The 17,082-nt window shown below is 35.8% G+C and overlaps 1 protein-coding gene across 3 annotated transcripts in view; it reads left to right on the top strand.

Moving 5' to 3' along the window:
• CWC27 (CWC27 spliceosome associated cyclophilin) overlaps positions 1-17,082 on the top strand; it is a 125,839-nt gene that overhangs the window by 82,895 nt on the left and 25,862 nt on the right. For all 3 annotated transcript variants that reach the window (XM_086479531.1, XM_086479530.1, XM_086479529.1), the window contains exon 11: positions 11,322-11,419. In XM_086479531.1, coding sequence (XP_086335657.1) covers positions 11,322-11,419 — 98 coding nt within the window. The remainder of the gene's footprint in view (positions 1-11,321; positions 11,420-17,082) is intronic.

Here is a 17,082-nt window from a genome sequence, read left to right as displayed (position 1 = left end):
TCATCTTTATGTCCAAATCAGATCAGGTTCTTAGAGAGTTATCTCCCTAGCATCTTCTTTTGAGAAAGCTGACAGAAATCAATCATTTATCTTACCAGCAGTGGTTTTGGTTTACTTTATTATTCCCTTTAATCCCGTGTGACCTAGTGACTTCTTACTTCTTTTATATTTTCTTGCTTTAGTTAATTCAATCATTTTAGCATTAATACCTTCAGCTATTTCCTCTTTAAAATTCATCATAACCCCTTTTAAACATCTTCTAACGTATGGCCTTCTACAGTCTATTCTGACAGCCCTAGCTTTAGGTTTACAGATACAAAATTACTTGGTTTGAATAAGCTCTTAAACCTTGTTGTTTAGTCACACTGTTTAATTCCTTGCCTTTCTGGTCCCTTTTTTATGAGCTTTGCATTGCATCTAATACTTTTTTTAATATTCATGCATCCATGTTACTTATAAAGCATTTAGTACTTTTATCTAAGACATTAGAACTTGCTTGACTTAACTGGTGAAACCATACTAAAATTTCAGAGTGACTTAAGGATCTGATTTGCTTCCTCCAAGATGGTATAATGGTCTAGATTTGAAAGTTAGGATAATTAAAGGTAGCTATTAGTCACTAACTGAAAAATATGTTGAATTTATTTACTAAAAGAGATTCTGCTGAACTAACCTGTATTTACATATTTCCTAAGCAAAAGTAACCTTTTTTCTAGGCTAAATGTATATGATAAAACTTACCCTGGATTAATCTGGAGAAAATGGTTAAAATGAAGGAGTAGGAAACATATAACAAGAATAGTGAAATAAGTAAGAAGTCAGAGACCAGGAGAACATAAATTACATTGAAAGATGTTATGGGTCAAATTTATTATTTCAGGTTTTGAGTAATACTTTAATATGAAAAAAAAACCCCACCAAAGTTTGTTAAGCTTGTAGATAGTTCAAATTTGGAGAGTAATGTTAAGGAGATAGGCATAACTTAGAAATATCGTAATGGAAAATTGGATTATCTCAAAAGCTTGAATGATAGGAATAGGGTAAAACATAACAGTTATAGGATCATGCAGTAAGGAACTAAAGAATTAATCCTGCAAGCCATCATTCAGAAGCAACACAGGAGGAGGAAAACTGTTAATTACAATCACTGTGAATGACCAATGTGGTGTGCTATCACAAAAAAGAAAAAGGGCAAATGCATTTATATCAAGCATTAAGCTAGGCATTTGCAATCCAGAGACAGATAGATAGATAGATAGATAGATAGATAGATAGATAGATAGATAGATAGATATAAACCATTGATCTGTATGAGAGATGCTGGCAGTCTCCTCCAGTTTTTCTGTTTATTTGTTTTAGTTTAACAATGTTGCCTAACTTACATTAGCCAAAGCTGAGTTCTCTTACATCGAGAAAATTCAGGTTCTCCTGTCTGTTCCAGAATCTGCTGTGAATGTAGAAGTACAGATAGTGCATAAAATCAGCCTTAAGCTAAAACTATGATGTATGCTTCTGTACATGCTCTAATGCATACATCTGCAGTTTCTGGCAGTGTTAACTGTGGCTAAGCAATGTTAAGCGAGGAAAGTTTGTAGGGAAAGCTAATACCTTTTATTAAGCAAACTGTGGAAGAAAAATAAATTAGCTGAAGAAGAGCTCATGTGCCCTGAAATGTGTAGGGTTTTTTTTCTCTCTCCATCTGTCTTAGTTGCCATAATGAAATATATTGCTTCTCACTTAATATCTTTCTTCTTCTTGCGCTAGTTTATACTTCGTGCTCAGTCTGCGGGCCCTGCTGTTTTGCTAAGCTTCTCCCAAAAGACTAAAATAGTAATGTTCTTCATCAGTCTCAGCCTCTGAGAATTCATTGCTCAGTACTGATGCTGCTGACAGTGTAGTTTATAGTCCAGTATGCATAATTACATTAAAATAGAGTGCCAATTATATGATGCTTTAATTATGTGATCTGCTTATTTACACTCAGGTTTGTGGAAATGGAAAGACAGTAATAGTTGCCCACGTAGTCTATAAAAAACATTCCAGTCCTATTAGATTTCAGCATTGAAATCTTTCAGTAGTCCTAGATAAAATAAATAAATACTGGCAATTCATCCATAAACTCTTTCATTGCAGAAGTTTTTTACACAAAGAATTACAGTACTAATTGCAAACTGTAATATACCAAGTACTGTTAAAGTCAAAACCAGCATTAACTGTGTTAGCATTAGCATTAGCACAGGTGTCCATACAGGGCCCAGCAGCTATATTAAAATGTTTTGTTAGAAGTTTCTTTGTTTAGAAGTGTGTCTTCTGCCATTTTTATATCATCATCTTATTTGAGATATGGCTGTGAGGTACCATTTGCAGAAGACAGTCAGACATGTGTCTGACTCCTACAGCAAAACTAAGCTGGCAGAAAGACACAGTGCATATTCCAAACCCATAATTTTCATTCTCATTTTTACAGTTGTAAAATTCTTGTAGTGCCAGAGATGAACAGTAATGTAATCCAGACAAAAGTAAGATTCTCGAACTCTAGAAAAGTCTTAGATCTCCATGCCAAATGGGGGAATTTGCTGTCCTTTCCAAGTATTGTATGTTCTGCAGGTACCCCAAGGAGCAGAAGGGGGAATATCAGAAAAGGCTTCAAAACTGACGTTGTAGAGCAGACGTTCCTGTAGATTGTTCCACTCATTCTGCAAATCAGATAGTTGTACAAACATGACATTTCATATTGTTTCATTTTATGATTATTTGGCAATACTATTTGTATTTTAACTTAGAATTGGAATTCTCAAGGGACTATTATGCATTTTTCAAGACTATCTAGCAAAAACCAAAAGCTGTCATGTGAACAGGGATTCTTCGGGACATGGCTTAGTGGGCATGGTAGTATTAGGTCAATGGTTGGACTTGATAATCTCAGAGGTCTATTCCAGCCTAATGATTCTATGATTCTTCCTCATTGTCCCTGATATTATTAAGGTGTCCACTTGTCTGTTCTAGAATGACCTTTCAATATAAATCATGAGTGCTAATGATACAATGGGCATTGAAAACTATCATTAGTAAATTTGAGAAAGAAAATATGGAATATGCTTCTTACAGAATTAATAAATTTGGGAAAATAAATATGACTGCCTATAATAGGAGGGGATTGAATCCAGGACTTCTTTCCAGGCTATTATGTTATGTTATGAAGGGATGATATTGTACTACAGCTTGATTTTTATTTGGTTTATCTAAACTAAATTAGAATCATCTATTCTGCTGTGAAATTAACGTGAGCAGTGTTAAAGTATTTTGGTATTCATTTTATTTTATGAAGACATTAAATGATGATGTGAATGTAAAAACTAAACTTACATGACAATCTTAATATGCTTTTATTATTTATAACATTTTAAAATTACTTTGTAAAATGAGTAAGAGTATTTTTTTTCTTGTTCTCATATGTTTACTTTGAACAACACTAAGTAAGTAATGTTACCATTTAAGTATAGCCAGTTAGTAATTATCCTTTGATTCTGCGGAATGAGAAAACGACAAAAGCAAATGAAAGGAAATGGCCTTTTAAAAAAACCCAAAACAATGCAATTATAATTCCATAAAAAGAGGAAGAGAAATAACATGCTATGCCATCAAAAACAGTAATTTAATCTAATACTCATTATTACAGAAAACAGCACTTCCCTGAATTAATTCTTGTTTCAACTGCAGAATACCTTTTGTAAAAACACCAGGTCCAGTGATGCAGAATACACCATAATCTTTCAGTTGTTCAGTCACTGAATAGTTCCTCCATTATAAATTCACATTTTTCTGAGTGAATCCTCTGACTGTGAGGCTATCTGTAAAGTTTTGGCACCACCTAAGTACTTAAGTTTTGAAAGAATGTGGCCTTGTTAAATATTATTTGTACTAGGATCGGTGAATGACTGTGTGCTAGGGTAACCTCAAGCAGTTTGGGCCCCTCTAGGGTCTTAGGTGGAGTTTAGAGGAGGAGTGGTGAATACTCTGAACTGTAGTGATGTTCAGACTCGAGTTGCGATAAATTTGGAAATGCATAGAAGACAAAATTTTCAGACATTTTATGATCGAAATATCGGCACCAAATGAAACTTAGGGTCTGCTGAGCTTTGTCATGACTGGATGGGGAATATCTAAATTACAGTTTCAAATGTATACAACCACCTTTTCACTAAGCCGCAGTTGAATAAGGTACTGTGCCTTTCTAGGTCTTAATTTGTGTCTGTGTATTATATATATTTTATTAGTTACAGATTTTATATGCTTAAATAAATACAACCAGTTATGGTTTATATACATGTGTGCATGAGAATACAAGTATAAAGAGATGTATGTATGTATATAGAGAAAGAGGGGTGGTTTTGTGTTTGTGCATAGCAAGTATAATCATAAGGTCACTTACACCAAAGTCACAAGTAGTGTTTATTTCTGTAAACAGTTCTCTTCTGCTAAAATGAAGTCAAATATAGAACTTCTACTTTTTGAATTAAGAAGTTAACTTTGTAAATTCAGAAGACCCCTTGTCACTTGCAGCAAGACACCTTCAGTTCATGGCACTTAGAAACAAGTTTATTCATTTAACTTAGAATATTTGACTGAATTTCCAGTTGATTTTGTTTCTTATTAACTAAGTATTAATTCCTGATTTAAAATACAAAAGAAAAATAAAATAGATTTATTAGAGAGCTGAGGCGTGGAATATATGATATTATAAAGATAACTGCAGAAAACCCTACTATTAACATAAGTAAAAATATGTTGAAATATAAAGCTTTGATGCTGGTACAGGTGAAAGTTGAGAGATGGAAGATCTGTCGTAAACAAGCACTGTAAGTGTGTTTTGCAGGCAGTTTAACCAAGCCAAAAAACAACTGAACTTGAATCAGTAAAATGGCTAAAGTACTGGAGCTCCATACCATAGCAATACCGTCATGAGGTTTTGGATCTACGCTTTCTTGCAGCTCATCAGCTAAGGGTACAGTGTAGCAGGTACGGGCTTGCTCACTTGTGGGTTAGATCCTTAGTGGCAGAACCAAGATAAGATTTAATGTTATAAACCTTTAGTCTTGTGTTCAAGCAACTGCTTCCCATTGCATTTCATAGCGATGCAATCTTGATTGGCCAAAATCAGCTTTCTTTCAAATTCAGTACAAGGATTAAGGTCAAGCAGTCTCCATCAGATGGTGTGTGTGGAGTCTGTCCAGCCATATGGATACTGATCTGTGAAACAGCATTGGACTTGGAGTCAAGAAACTTCTGCAGCTTATGTATTGAAACAATCAATGGGAATAGTCTTTAAACCTTGGGATCGTTGAAAATAGAGGAGGATTTTCCTGACCAATGCTTCTGCATGTCTGAGGCCTGCTTAGCCATGAAGTGCATAAAACTGCAAAGGAATCATGAAGGTACTTCTACTGTGTTAAGAAAAGGTACTTCTCAGTCATTAGGTGCAAACTAAGTTGTTTGAGATATATTGATCCACTTTATTGCCATCTTACAGATTAGCAGTCAAGCAGTGTTCATAATTGAGTCATAGAATCATATAATAGTTTAGGTTGGAGGGACCTTTAAAGGTCATGTAGTCCAAGCCCCTGCAGTGAGCAGAGCATGTTAAACTAAATCAGGTTGCTCAGACCTTGAATGTGTTTCCAGGGATGGGGCTTCTACCAGCTCTACGGGCAACCTGTTCCAGTGTTTCACCACCATCACTGTAAAAAAATTTGTTCCTTGTATCTACTCTGAATCTACTGTCTTTTAGTTTAAAACCATTACCCCTTGTTCTATCGCTACAGGCCCTACTAAAAAGTCTGTTTACATCTTTCCTGTAGGCCCCCTTTAAGTATTGGAAGGCCGCAATAAGGTCTTCCCGGAGCCTTCTCTTCTCCAGGCTGAACAACCCCAACTCTCTCAGACTTTCCTCATAGGGGAGGTGCTCCATCTCTCTGATCATTTTTGTCACCCTCCTCTGGACCCGTTCCAACAGGTCCATGTCTTTCTTGTGCTGAGGACTCCAGAGCTGAACACAGTGCTCCAGGTGGCATCTCACCAGAGCAGAGGGGGAGAATCACCTCCCTTGACCTGCTGGCCATGCTTCTCTTGATGCAGCCCAGGACATGGTTGGCCTTCTGAGCTGCAAGCGCACATTGATGGCTCATGTCCAGCTTTTCATCCACCAGTATACCCCCAAGTCCTTCTCAGCAGGGCTGCTCTGAATCTACTCATCCCCCAGCCTTTATTGATACCAGGGTTTGCCCTGACCCAGGTGTAGGACCTTGCACTTGGCCTTATTGGACCTCCTGAAGTTCACACAGGCCCTCTTCTTGATCTCGTCCAGGTCTTTCTGGATGGCATCCTGTCCCTCAGGAGTGTCAATCACACCACTCAGCTTGGTGTCATCTGCAAACTTGCTGAGGGTGCACTTGATCCCACTGTCTATGTTGTTGATGAAGGTACTCAACAGTACTGCTCCCAGTATGGACCCCTGCAGGACACCACTTATTACTGATCTCCGTCTAGACATTGAGCCATTGACCACTACTCACTGGATGTGGCATTTGATTTAGTTTGTATAACTGAATTGGAAAATTAAAGACAGAATGAAGTGTTATCAAAACACAAGAATTGTTCAGGGATATCCAAACTAGATGTGAAATAAAGTCTGACTGAGAAGGATACATTCTGGTTTAAATGAAATATGAAATTAGTGAGAAAGAAAAAGGATATGGCTAAGAATGTGTCAAATTGAAATACAGATATCAACAAGAAAGGCCAAAAGAGTCAATGAAATACTGATGACATTACCATAATGCTTAAAGTAGGTAAGGAGGCATTTCTTAAACAGTTTAGATTAGAAAGGAGCATGAGGGAAATACAGTAACCAGAGGTGGGTTATATATTAAGTCATCTGCTATATTAAGATAGTATAATCATTATATAGATAACAAAAAATTATTTAATAGTGTGTATATGTTCTGTGTGAAGAGTGGAATAAAAAGTTCACATCTGTTAAAAAGCGGGAAGGTGGGCAGCATCTTTTTAAGATTAAGCATTTTCAGATAAGAAGCCTAGGTAACTTAAAGTCTAGGTGAAAATGCAATGCATTCTGCTCTACTAGTGTTCACTTCTAATAAAAATTGGAAAACTATGAGAATTCCAAAGAATAGAACTACTATTTCAGAGCCTAATCATGGCAAAAGGTATGATGTAGAGAAATGAAGACAGGTTATAACATATACACACACACACATATATATATATATGTATTACCAGGTATGAGAATGCTTTGTTTGGTACACTTTTCAGAAAAAAAAAAAAGCAGCCTGGAGTTCTAACTAATGCTGGTTAGTGTGATTTTGTAGGTAATAGATGACTATGCACTTTGGGGAAACTGGAGGGAGGGGATGATACAGATTTTAAAAGGGTTGACTTTTTTGATTTATAAAAATAACTGAGTTGGTACAGTGTTTATAGTATAGGTAGATTTCTATCAAATGTTAAAAGGTCACTGCTATTCTTAATTTTATTTTTAAAAAGTCTTTGTAGCAAAATAATAGGGTACATGAGAACAGACTGTTACAAATAATTTGAATTTAATAGCTCAGTGGCCACAATGCGATTTAAAAAAGCTTGTGGTACAACAAAATACCAGGTTATACAATTGGAAATCAGAAATGCAGGTTGTGGCTGCAGGATAGTACAACTGCTGAATGACATTTTGGAAGGAAATGACTAAGAGATGGGTTTAGATCATTGTGGAACAACAATGTAAGTGGTCAGTGCAGTGATGACCTTGTGTTCCTTGGTGAGTTAAAACTAAGGTACCAAGTACACCATCAACAGATCCCTACAGGAATGCTGGAACCCATCAGTATGCCCAATTCTGAAGTCCATGTTCAAAAGGATTGTGGAAATACTGCAGGAAGTAGACAGAAGTGATTAAAGCTAGGAGAATATGCTTTCTTTTAAAAAAGAACTCTCAAAAAAATATAAATTTTTTAGTCTGCTAAAGAGAAGCCTGAGTGGTGACCAAGGTAAGCATAGAGGTGTTTGTTGATCATGCATTCAAATAGTCTACCATGCATGGTGTCTCTAGGGTGTAACCAGATTTCAGCCTGAAGTTACCAAAATTCTCATAGCTCTTAGATTCTGGAGTTCCTGTTAGTCAGATCAAACCAAGCCACAACTGAACGAGAAATTCAAAGGTATTCCTGGCCTTGATTTTGCTAGAAATTTCCTAGACAAAACAATTTTATTTGTTCTGAGGAAGTAATCTGAAAATTCTGGAGTTACACAGTTTGTTCTGAAACCATTTGGCTAGATTTTTTCCAATTTTCTGCAGAATGAATATTCTGATTTCAGTCAACTCTGAATATGATATGAGTAGGAAAAATGAATATTTTTATATTGTTTCTAGTTTTAGACTTCAATGGACAATTTTTTGGGTGAAGTTTTCTTTTTTCTCATAGTGCTTCTTGCAGCTAAGTCTAGAGAGTTTTGGCAATGTTACGTAGAGAAAAAGAGTATGATCTATAATTCTTGTTTTCATAAACATTTAATGTGTCATTTATTGTATGCATGCATGTATATACACACACACATATACACAGAGTTATTTCTTTGCTTGATCTTGAATACAGAACTGATGTCAGATGTAGTGTATGACCATTGTGCTTTGCCCTAGAATAGTGTAAGTCTATTGGTAAAGCTGGTTAACAGCTGTTATCCTTCAGGATGTTCCAGCTTCAGTCAGAAAAAGATACTGAGGATTATGTAGTTAAGAGATTGTAGTAATTATAGAAAAATAATTAGGTTACGCTACTTCAGATGAAAGGTTAAAAGCTGTTGTTTACGTATAAGCTAATGCTAGCCATTATTTGCTTTAATTTACTGTAAAATGTAGTTTTACTTTCAAAAGCTATTGAAAAAAAAATCACTGGTTGTAGAAAATTTGGTCCATGTTGTCCAGTTTTAGATGAAATTTCTGCAAGGTGTAATCCAACTTGGTACTTAAGCAATTTCAGTGAAAGGTTCTTCACAAACTGTGGAAGTGAAAGATTAGCATTTTAAAGAATGAGCTGCTTTTATGTTTTCAAAATATGAAATTTAGGAAGGAAATACTTTTTGGTTTTGTATGAAACATTGGCAATGCTATTTCAGGAAGAGAAAAAGCAGTTGCATGTTACTTGTTTGTTTTCTATTTGTGCCTTCAAAACGATGTTAAATAGACAGGGGAGGGGGGTACACCTGCTCTGGAAGCACTTCTCTGCATTGAGGGAGGGAGGACAGCTTCCACACTGCAGGAAGTGGCAAGAAGAGGAAGCACAGAGCAAGAGCAAGAGGAGAGCCTGCAGTGTGGCAGCAGGACCAAGAGAGCAGTGAGACAAGCATGGAGCAGACAGAGCTATGCCTCTGTAGCAACAGAAACTTTCCAGGGACAGGAGGCAACTGCATAATTGGCTACAAACCAACAGCTATGTTATATGAAACCAGAGTGCAAACTTACTGCATGCAAAGACCTCTGCTTCAAAGATGTATGGGGCAGATACAGACTGATTTGTAGTCCCTTATTTTGATTCTACTCTACCTTACCAATTTGATATTTTCCTGTTTACAAAAAGTTGGTTATTTGTAGTTCTGTTCCAGTACATCTGGCTTGTTAGTATAGCTTGGCTTTCCTATCAGTCAGTTGTTGTGGCTTCCGCTTTAGGCAGCCTTTGTGGATTACCTTTCTCCTCAACCTAGCTTGGTAAAGTGAGCCTAGGAATAAAAAAATCTAAGAATCGTGTAAGTCTGTATGAAATGAATTATCAAAGTCCTTTATTGACTTGGTACTGATCATAGAGGGTCAGAATTAGGCTTTCTAGGAATTAGAACCTTCTGTGTTCTGTGCATAAACCTCTTCCCATTCGAAAAAAAAAAAAAGGGGGGGGTAGGGGATTGAGGGTGCTGAATAGTTGTCACTAGCGAGTTCATTCTTTGTTCCACAATAGCTTAAGATGACTAAGAGAAAGAGTACGTGTGTCCCTCTTACAGGAAAACGTCTGATGTGCTAGGCTTTGTTATTTACTTTGTAAGTGCCATCTGTTTGGCAGTTTTGTTGTTTGGTTCTTTGGATACTTTACAATGGCAGTTGTCTTTTTCTAGTGCTTTGATCTGTGTATACATACAAATGAAAATGAAGTTCAAAAGAAGTCATCACCCCACAATTCCAAGTTTTTGCTTAGGAAAAGATGTTTTGTTGTGAGTAATGGTATTAGAGATGAGAACTGAGTATGTAAAACAGCTGCAGGGAGGTGCTTGCATGCCATGTTCCTGCATTGTAATAATTTCTGCTATTCGTTTGATGAATACTGAATCACTTGGAACTTAATCTTTTGGGAAAAAAAGTGGGAAATACAGATTCTAACACCAGAAAACCTTGAAGCAGTTGTCAGTTCTTTTCCACCGGTGACCATTAGACTGGCACAAATAGGCACAAGCTGAATTTCAAGAAGTTCCATTTAAACATACAAAAGAGCTTTTTTGCATTGAGGGAGGTCAAGTAATGGTTGCCTGGAGAGGTTGTGGAGTCTCCATCTTTGGATGTTCAAAACCTGATTGGACAATGCTGTCTACAACCTGCTCTGGCCCTGCTTTGAGCAGGGGAGCCGGACTGGCTGATCTTCAGACGTCTTCAGACCTGTGATTGTATGAAGACAGATATTTCATTTGATATTGGTACAATGACTTGCGAAGTTTGGTTTCTTCTTTCTAGTGTCATCACCTGATTGTTTTTTTGTAAAATTTGTAAAATTAAATTAATTTTCCTATGTAATAATTTGTGCTTACATAGATACCATGTCATTGTCACTTAACAGCTACGTTGCCTGTCCATCTAAGAAATCCAGGATACTAAGATTTATTACTTCAGTGAACAGAATTTTTTAACACATGTAGTATTTATTTGGCAGTGCTTCTGTTTCAAATTCTCTTCATGTGGTTCTCATGGTTAAATATTACAATGTTAAATCAAAAAATACAAGTGTCGATTCTTTGTTTTATTATTCACATTGACATATTTCTACTGGGGTCTTAAAATACATCATCTGTTGTATTCTTTTGTTGTGCTAATGAAAATACGAACTTTCTTAGGTTCTAACTGGTTTTTAATCCATGTTCCTAGCATTAGTGAGTCAGTACCTTCCCTTTTTTTATATCAGAGATTTACTGCCCATTAACTTAGATTCTGTTTCTCCTAAGTGGCTCCACATTCCCAGAGGATTAAATTCTTGTAAATATTTTTCTCTTTGCAGTGAGGAGCTACGGAAAGAAGCACGACAGCTGAAACGTGAACTGCTGGAAGCAAAACAGAAAAAAGAAGAGCGAGCTTTAAAACCTAGAGAAAAAGAAGGTAAGAGTAGCAGGTGTTATGTAGATCTCCAGTTCATATTCCAGTTTTAAAGTTTTTTAGTAGTTTTGTGTTTCATGTAGCTATATTGTTGAAATGTAAATTCTTTTTTTTCCCCAAGAAAATTAGTTTTCCTTAGGAATGATAGTAAATTAAGGATGACTGCATGTAAATCAATTGTACAGGTAGCATTCAGTCTTTCAAATGAGGTAGTATTTGTCCTTCTGAATGTTCTTTAGTTATATCTGTGTAGTTGGCCAAAAGTTCTGGATTTGAAATATCATGGTATATGATTGAATTCTTTGGGGGGGACATAAATGTTCTGAACTCTGACTTGGAAAGTTATCTTGATATTCTGACTTGGCAAGGTACTTAAATGTAACTTTGAATTCAAAGCTACTGACTTGAAACATTTATGCATCTTATGACACCAGTGGAACTCAAATTCAGAAAGTCGGTTCCATGTTTATTTTCTATAAACCTTAGCAAAATGGGATCTTCAAATGTCTGCTTCTTTGTCAGACAAATTTTATATTCTATTTGTTTCTAAATTTGCATAAATTGCTAAGTTTATAATAGTGCGTAAGGTGCGTGTTTTGGTGCAGGTGGATGTTACACCCTTTATTAGCTAAACTGAATAAAAAAAAAAAAAGACACTGGTTTTTAAGCACTCTGGAGTTGCTAGACACATTTCTGGAGTGGATTCTTGGTCCAGTTCTCAATACCATAAGAAATCTTGAAGAAAATACAAAATTATTCAAAAAAATTTCCAGATGACACACAATTTAGAAGAGTGTTAGAAAGTATAACATTTTTGGATAAACTCATGGACTCTTTTAAATAACAGGTAACCTTGATCAGCAACCAGTTTGGCAAGACAAAAAATGCAGTATCTTGAACTTGTATGTGAAATCTGACACCAAATTTTATATAGTGGCTCTGAAAAAGTTCTGGGAGTCATGCTCAATCACTGGATGAATATAAGTCCCATTGGCAAGATAATGAATGTTGTCACTGGCCATGTAAAAAAAGAACTGCAAGTAGAACTGTAGAAAAGGTAAAGATTAGTCCTGATGTACATACATGATAAATTATATTGCATAGTGCCATGTATAGCAGTTGCAATACTGTCACTTAAACATTATGCCTGTTCTGGTGCCAGTTGAGTCAGAGGACTTATTGCAGAGTAATTTGCGTAAATCCACCTTCACGGTGACAAACTAAAGTAATACTTGGGCAATACTCATAGTTACTACTATGGTACAGCTTTGAAGGGTACCTTTTATTCAAGGAAAGGGAACTTATATACCAGGATTGTTGGGGTTTTTACTTTCTTTGAAATAAATAGCAGGTAGGAAATAAACCTGTTGAAAATCTGTAGGTAACAGCTAATTGTGAAAATAATCTTGGTTTACCTTTTTGTGATTATTGTCAGAGCACAGGATGGGGTCTGTTCCAGTACCTGTTGAGAAAGGTATATGTCAGGAAAGAACCTATTCAACAAGTCCTTGGAGTACTTAACTAAAAATTCTGAAAATAAACATGTTCTAAAATTTAGGACAAAAAAAGAGACCTTAAATGAGATTCAAATGGTGATTAATGACAATACAGAAGCAGGAGACAAATGAGCAAGAAGAGAGTTGGTTGCCTTTGGCTAAACAAAGATGAAATAAGCTTGAATGCTTGTTTCCACTCTGTGTTTAGCATAGCAGTCGACTTTGATCATATGGTTACGTATGATCAATGACATAGGAAGGAAGCGTTCAGGTACAGAACAAGCAACTAGAGACTAACTAGATAAATTAGGTGCATTAAAATCGTTTGAACTTGATGGCATTCACTGAAGCATATTAGGGAGTTGGCTAAAGCAGTCACAGAGACATTTAAGGGGAAGATGAAAGGCAAAATAAAGAAAACTGCAAACTTACATACTACAGTTGCATTTTCACGTGCAGTTGTTACAGCGAACAGCTGAGTGGCTCACTGTCTTCCCTTCCACTAGTCCATGTTGAAGCTTTTACTGATCTGATTCAGTTTAAATTGGAAGAAAAGAGTTCCTTTTTTTGCTTGGTAGGATAGTTTTGTTCTGGGTTGGTAGACTGAGTCAGTTTGTAGAAGTTAAAAGCCAGATCAAAGTAAACAAATTTTCTTTACCTTGGGAGATCTCAGGGAAAAGAAATTATTATGGTAAGTGGTTTGTATATCTCTCACAAATTATGAATTGCACAAACACAAGATGTTAGGTAGCACTTAGGCAGCTTAAAATGTAGGAAACGTGGTAAGTAGAAAGCTGAGAGCAAGTTAATAGTGCCATGCTATTGAAAAAGACTAATGTGTACTGTAAAACATATAAAGTGGACTGTTGTATGCAGGATAAACTCAGTTTATATTCAACCTGAGCAGATCTTCAGTCTGAATCCTTTGCCCAGTTTTGGCAATTGCACTTGAAAAAAAGATACAAGGCATCTTAAGGGAGCACAGAGGAGAGCAATAAAGGTGGTTGATGATCTGGAAAGCATAATATTTGAAGACTGTAAGAATTGGGGCTGTTTAGCTTAGAGAAGGGATGACTTTGTAAAAGGAGACGTATTAATGATCGTCAGGAATGTTAAAGGCTACCATGGACAGGAAATTATTATATGTGGAGAATACAGGAGATAATAGGCTTCAATTGCAGCTAAAGAGATTTAGGTTAAATGTTAAGGAAAACTTCTTAAAGATAAGTATTGGAACAGGTGACCTACAAAGTGGAACTTTACAATAGCAGAATAGGCAAATACTTCTTAGGACTGATGTAGAAAAGGCTGATCCTGACTTTTGGGAGGGAGGGGCTTAGATGTTCTGTTTTTCAAGATTTTGTGAAGCACAACTTATTCAAAAGAAAGATAAGATGTGACCCGGAGGAAGGTTTTGATGGGGAGAAAAAACTAAGCATCTTGTTAATGGTGATAATAGATAAGTGGAAGCAGTACAAAGAGCATATTTGCCATCACCGAGAGTCTTTAAATCAAGCAGTTAAAATAAAGGCTTGGTTGTAGGTCTGCCAAAATAATTCACTAAGGCAGTACTCTCTTTACATTTTACTTTCTTTTCAAATAACTTACTCTGGTTGTCTAGTGAGTTATTTTGTCTATACCCTGAAAAGAGAAAGTCAGTGCTCTATTGATGTTTCCTTTTTCGAGGAAGTCTTGCAAAGAAGTGTGATGCACCGCGTGATCAAAGGAGGTAAAAAAATTTCTGGCAGTACAGAACCTACCATTACAAAATCTGCACCCAAAGAATAAATGCAAAAAACTCATTAAACATAATTGATATGGTCTTGAAGGAGAAGAAGCTTTTCTTACATTTAGCTAGAATGAACACATGGTACTTAAAGGTGATGTCTGAAAGGCAGATGGAAGATTAACTATATAACTGGCCTATAGTGTGGATTATAAATGATTCTGGATTAAATACAAGAACAGCTTTAATTAAGACGTGAGTTTATGGTGCCAGACATTTAAAAGTGATCAAAACACCGTTGTGAAATACCAGAATTTACTGAGCAATACAACATGGTCTTTTCATTAGACATTTAATTGAAAAAATACATTAATGGTCTGCTATCTAGCTATGGATGCATATTGACACTGGTAGCATAAAGCACTGGTAGCCATAAAGTTGCCATAAATACCTTGTATTTTGACACCAGAATTTGTGAAACCAATACAACAAATTGAGAAACGTTAATCATTGAGGAAAGGCATGTGAAGAAAATACATAGTTGTGGTCATATTCTCTTCTGTGAATAGCTAGTTTTGCAGAAGGGATGGCCCTGTAGGATAAACCCGAATAGTCTTTTGGAAAAGGTTTTGTTTATAAGTAAATAAAATTTGTAATCTGCCATTCCAACTTCTAAGGGATTTCTGTGGTGTCTCATAAAATTTGTATATTAATAGCTAAGTAAATAATTAAAAGTTACTTTTTTTGTTTTCTTCATCCATGCTTTAATATTTTTTCTACCTCTAAATCCTTTTACAGCTCTCAGTTTTTATATTTTTTCAGAGCCAGCAGCAATTGTAATAAAACAAGGTAGAGATTCAAGCTTAAGTAAAGTTTTTTAATCTGTCCTTAAAAGTTCAGGAGTCAGATTGTCTTTGCTAATTTGTCAAGACAACAGCTCACTTGGCAGTGTTGCCAAAATTCAGACAAAGAGGGAGGAACTGAGCTTTTAAGTAAAGGAGAGACTTTTACAATGTAGGGTAAGTGTCTTTTGCAGCATTTTGCATGTCGCATTGTATTATGTCCTTCGAAGTTTTCCCTTACTGTCTTTAGTAAGTAGATAATTTAGTAAGGAAGTAGACTTATTTATTAAATCAATGTACTGTCTAAATTTGTTTAGTAAGGAAGCTTTCTGTCTTTATGGAATCAGGAATAACAATAGCATATTCTATGCCTTGGAATGCTGGGTCCACTTTTGTGATGTGGGAAAAACATAGGATTCTAGAAATACAGTATTGATTTTTGAGGGAAAAGGAAAGTGTTTTGTTTTTCTTATTTATTAATACTTGATGATTAAGTAACATGCTGAAATTATTTGTAATACAAAAAAATTAGATGATGAAACAATCTATGTTTTCCTGTTGCCTGCCTTTGTCTCGACTTCAGCTGGTGTTGAAAAGTATCAAAATACTGGCAGCATCAACTGGCACTTGCTAAATATTTCTTCCTATAATGCCATCTTTCTGATTAATTACTATGATTTATGTAAAGTTGGTTAGTGTGAAGTTGAAAATGGTCGATTTTCACTTCTAGGTTCTACCCACTGCGTTTTAAAAATCATTCTCCAGATGTCCTTCAAAAGGATATCATTCTGTTGTCATTTGAATTGTACAAAATTTCTTGTCTGTATGGAAAGAACAAGTACAGTTGCATGATAGGTACGTTACTGGTAAAGGATGAAAGAACTTTCGGACTTCAAGAATACTTTGGGAAATTTGAAATTTTAATAGGAATTTTAAGTAAAAGTTACATCTGCATTATTGTTTTACCACAGACCAAATGTGCACTTTTGGCTGAAGCCATACAGGAATATGCATTCCAGGAGCACAGCTGATGAACTCCCAACTAGTAGTCCAAAATAGGGCAGCCTCCATTGTACATAGTGAGTGTACCAGGGCCTCAGCATAACAGTTATGCTCCTGTTTCATGGTGTTACTGGGTGATGTTGAAGTAGCCAAAGTTTTCCAATCTTTCGTGAATTTCAGCCTTATTACTAGAGGTGACCCAAAGACACAAAAGTGATCCAGAGCTAACTGCCTAAATTTTTAAAATGTTTGAGTCTCTTTGGACTTATGACAAAGCTTTTATTTTCATCAGGGTTTGTATGGAGCTAAAAGCAGTTTTCTGAAGTTTCCCTTTTTCACTGTAGCCAAATACTCTTAATTTTTCTCTAAAGTCTGTTGGAACATTTCAGTTTTAAAGCATCAGCTTTGAAGCAGATACAGATCAAAATTTATAATATAAGTTAGAAAGATTAAGTAGCAGCTTATGACTGCTAACCTGATAATACTGCTGTCTTGAAGAAATGTTGGAATAGTAGTTTAAGAAGCATAATTATATTGAGCAAAGGCATCTAAACTTTTTTAATGATATTGTGAAAACACTTAGAGTTGTAAGTATTTGTT

The sequence above is a fragment of the Leptosomus discolor genome, chromosome Z, assembly GCF_034619465.1.
Source record: "Leptosomus discolor isolate bLepDis1 chromosome Z, bLepDis1.hap2, whole genome shotgun sequence".
Lineage (NCBI taxonomy): Eukaryota > Metazoa > Chordata > Aves > Leptosomiformes > Leptosomidae > Leptosomus > Leptosomus discolor.
The sequence above is the reverse complement of the archived record's forward strand: the minus strand, read 5'-3'. Positions and strand labels throughout refer to the sequence as shown.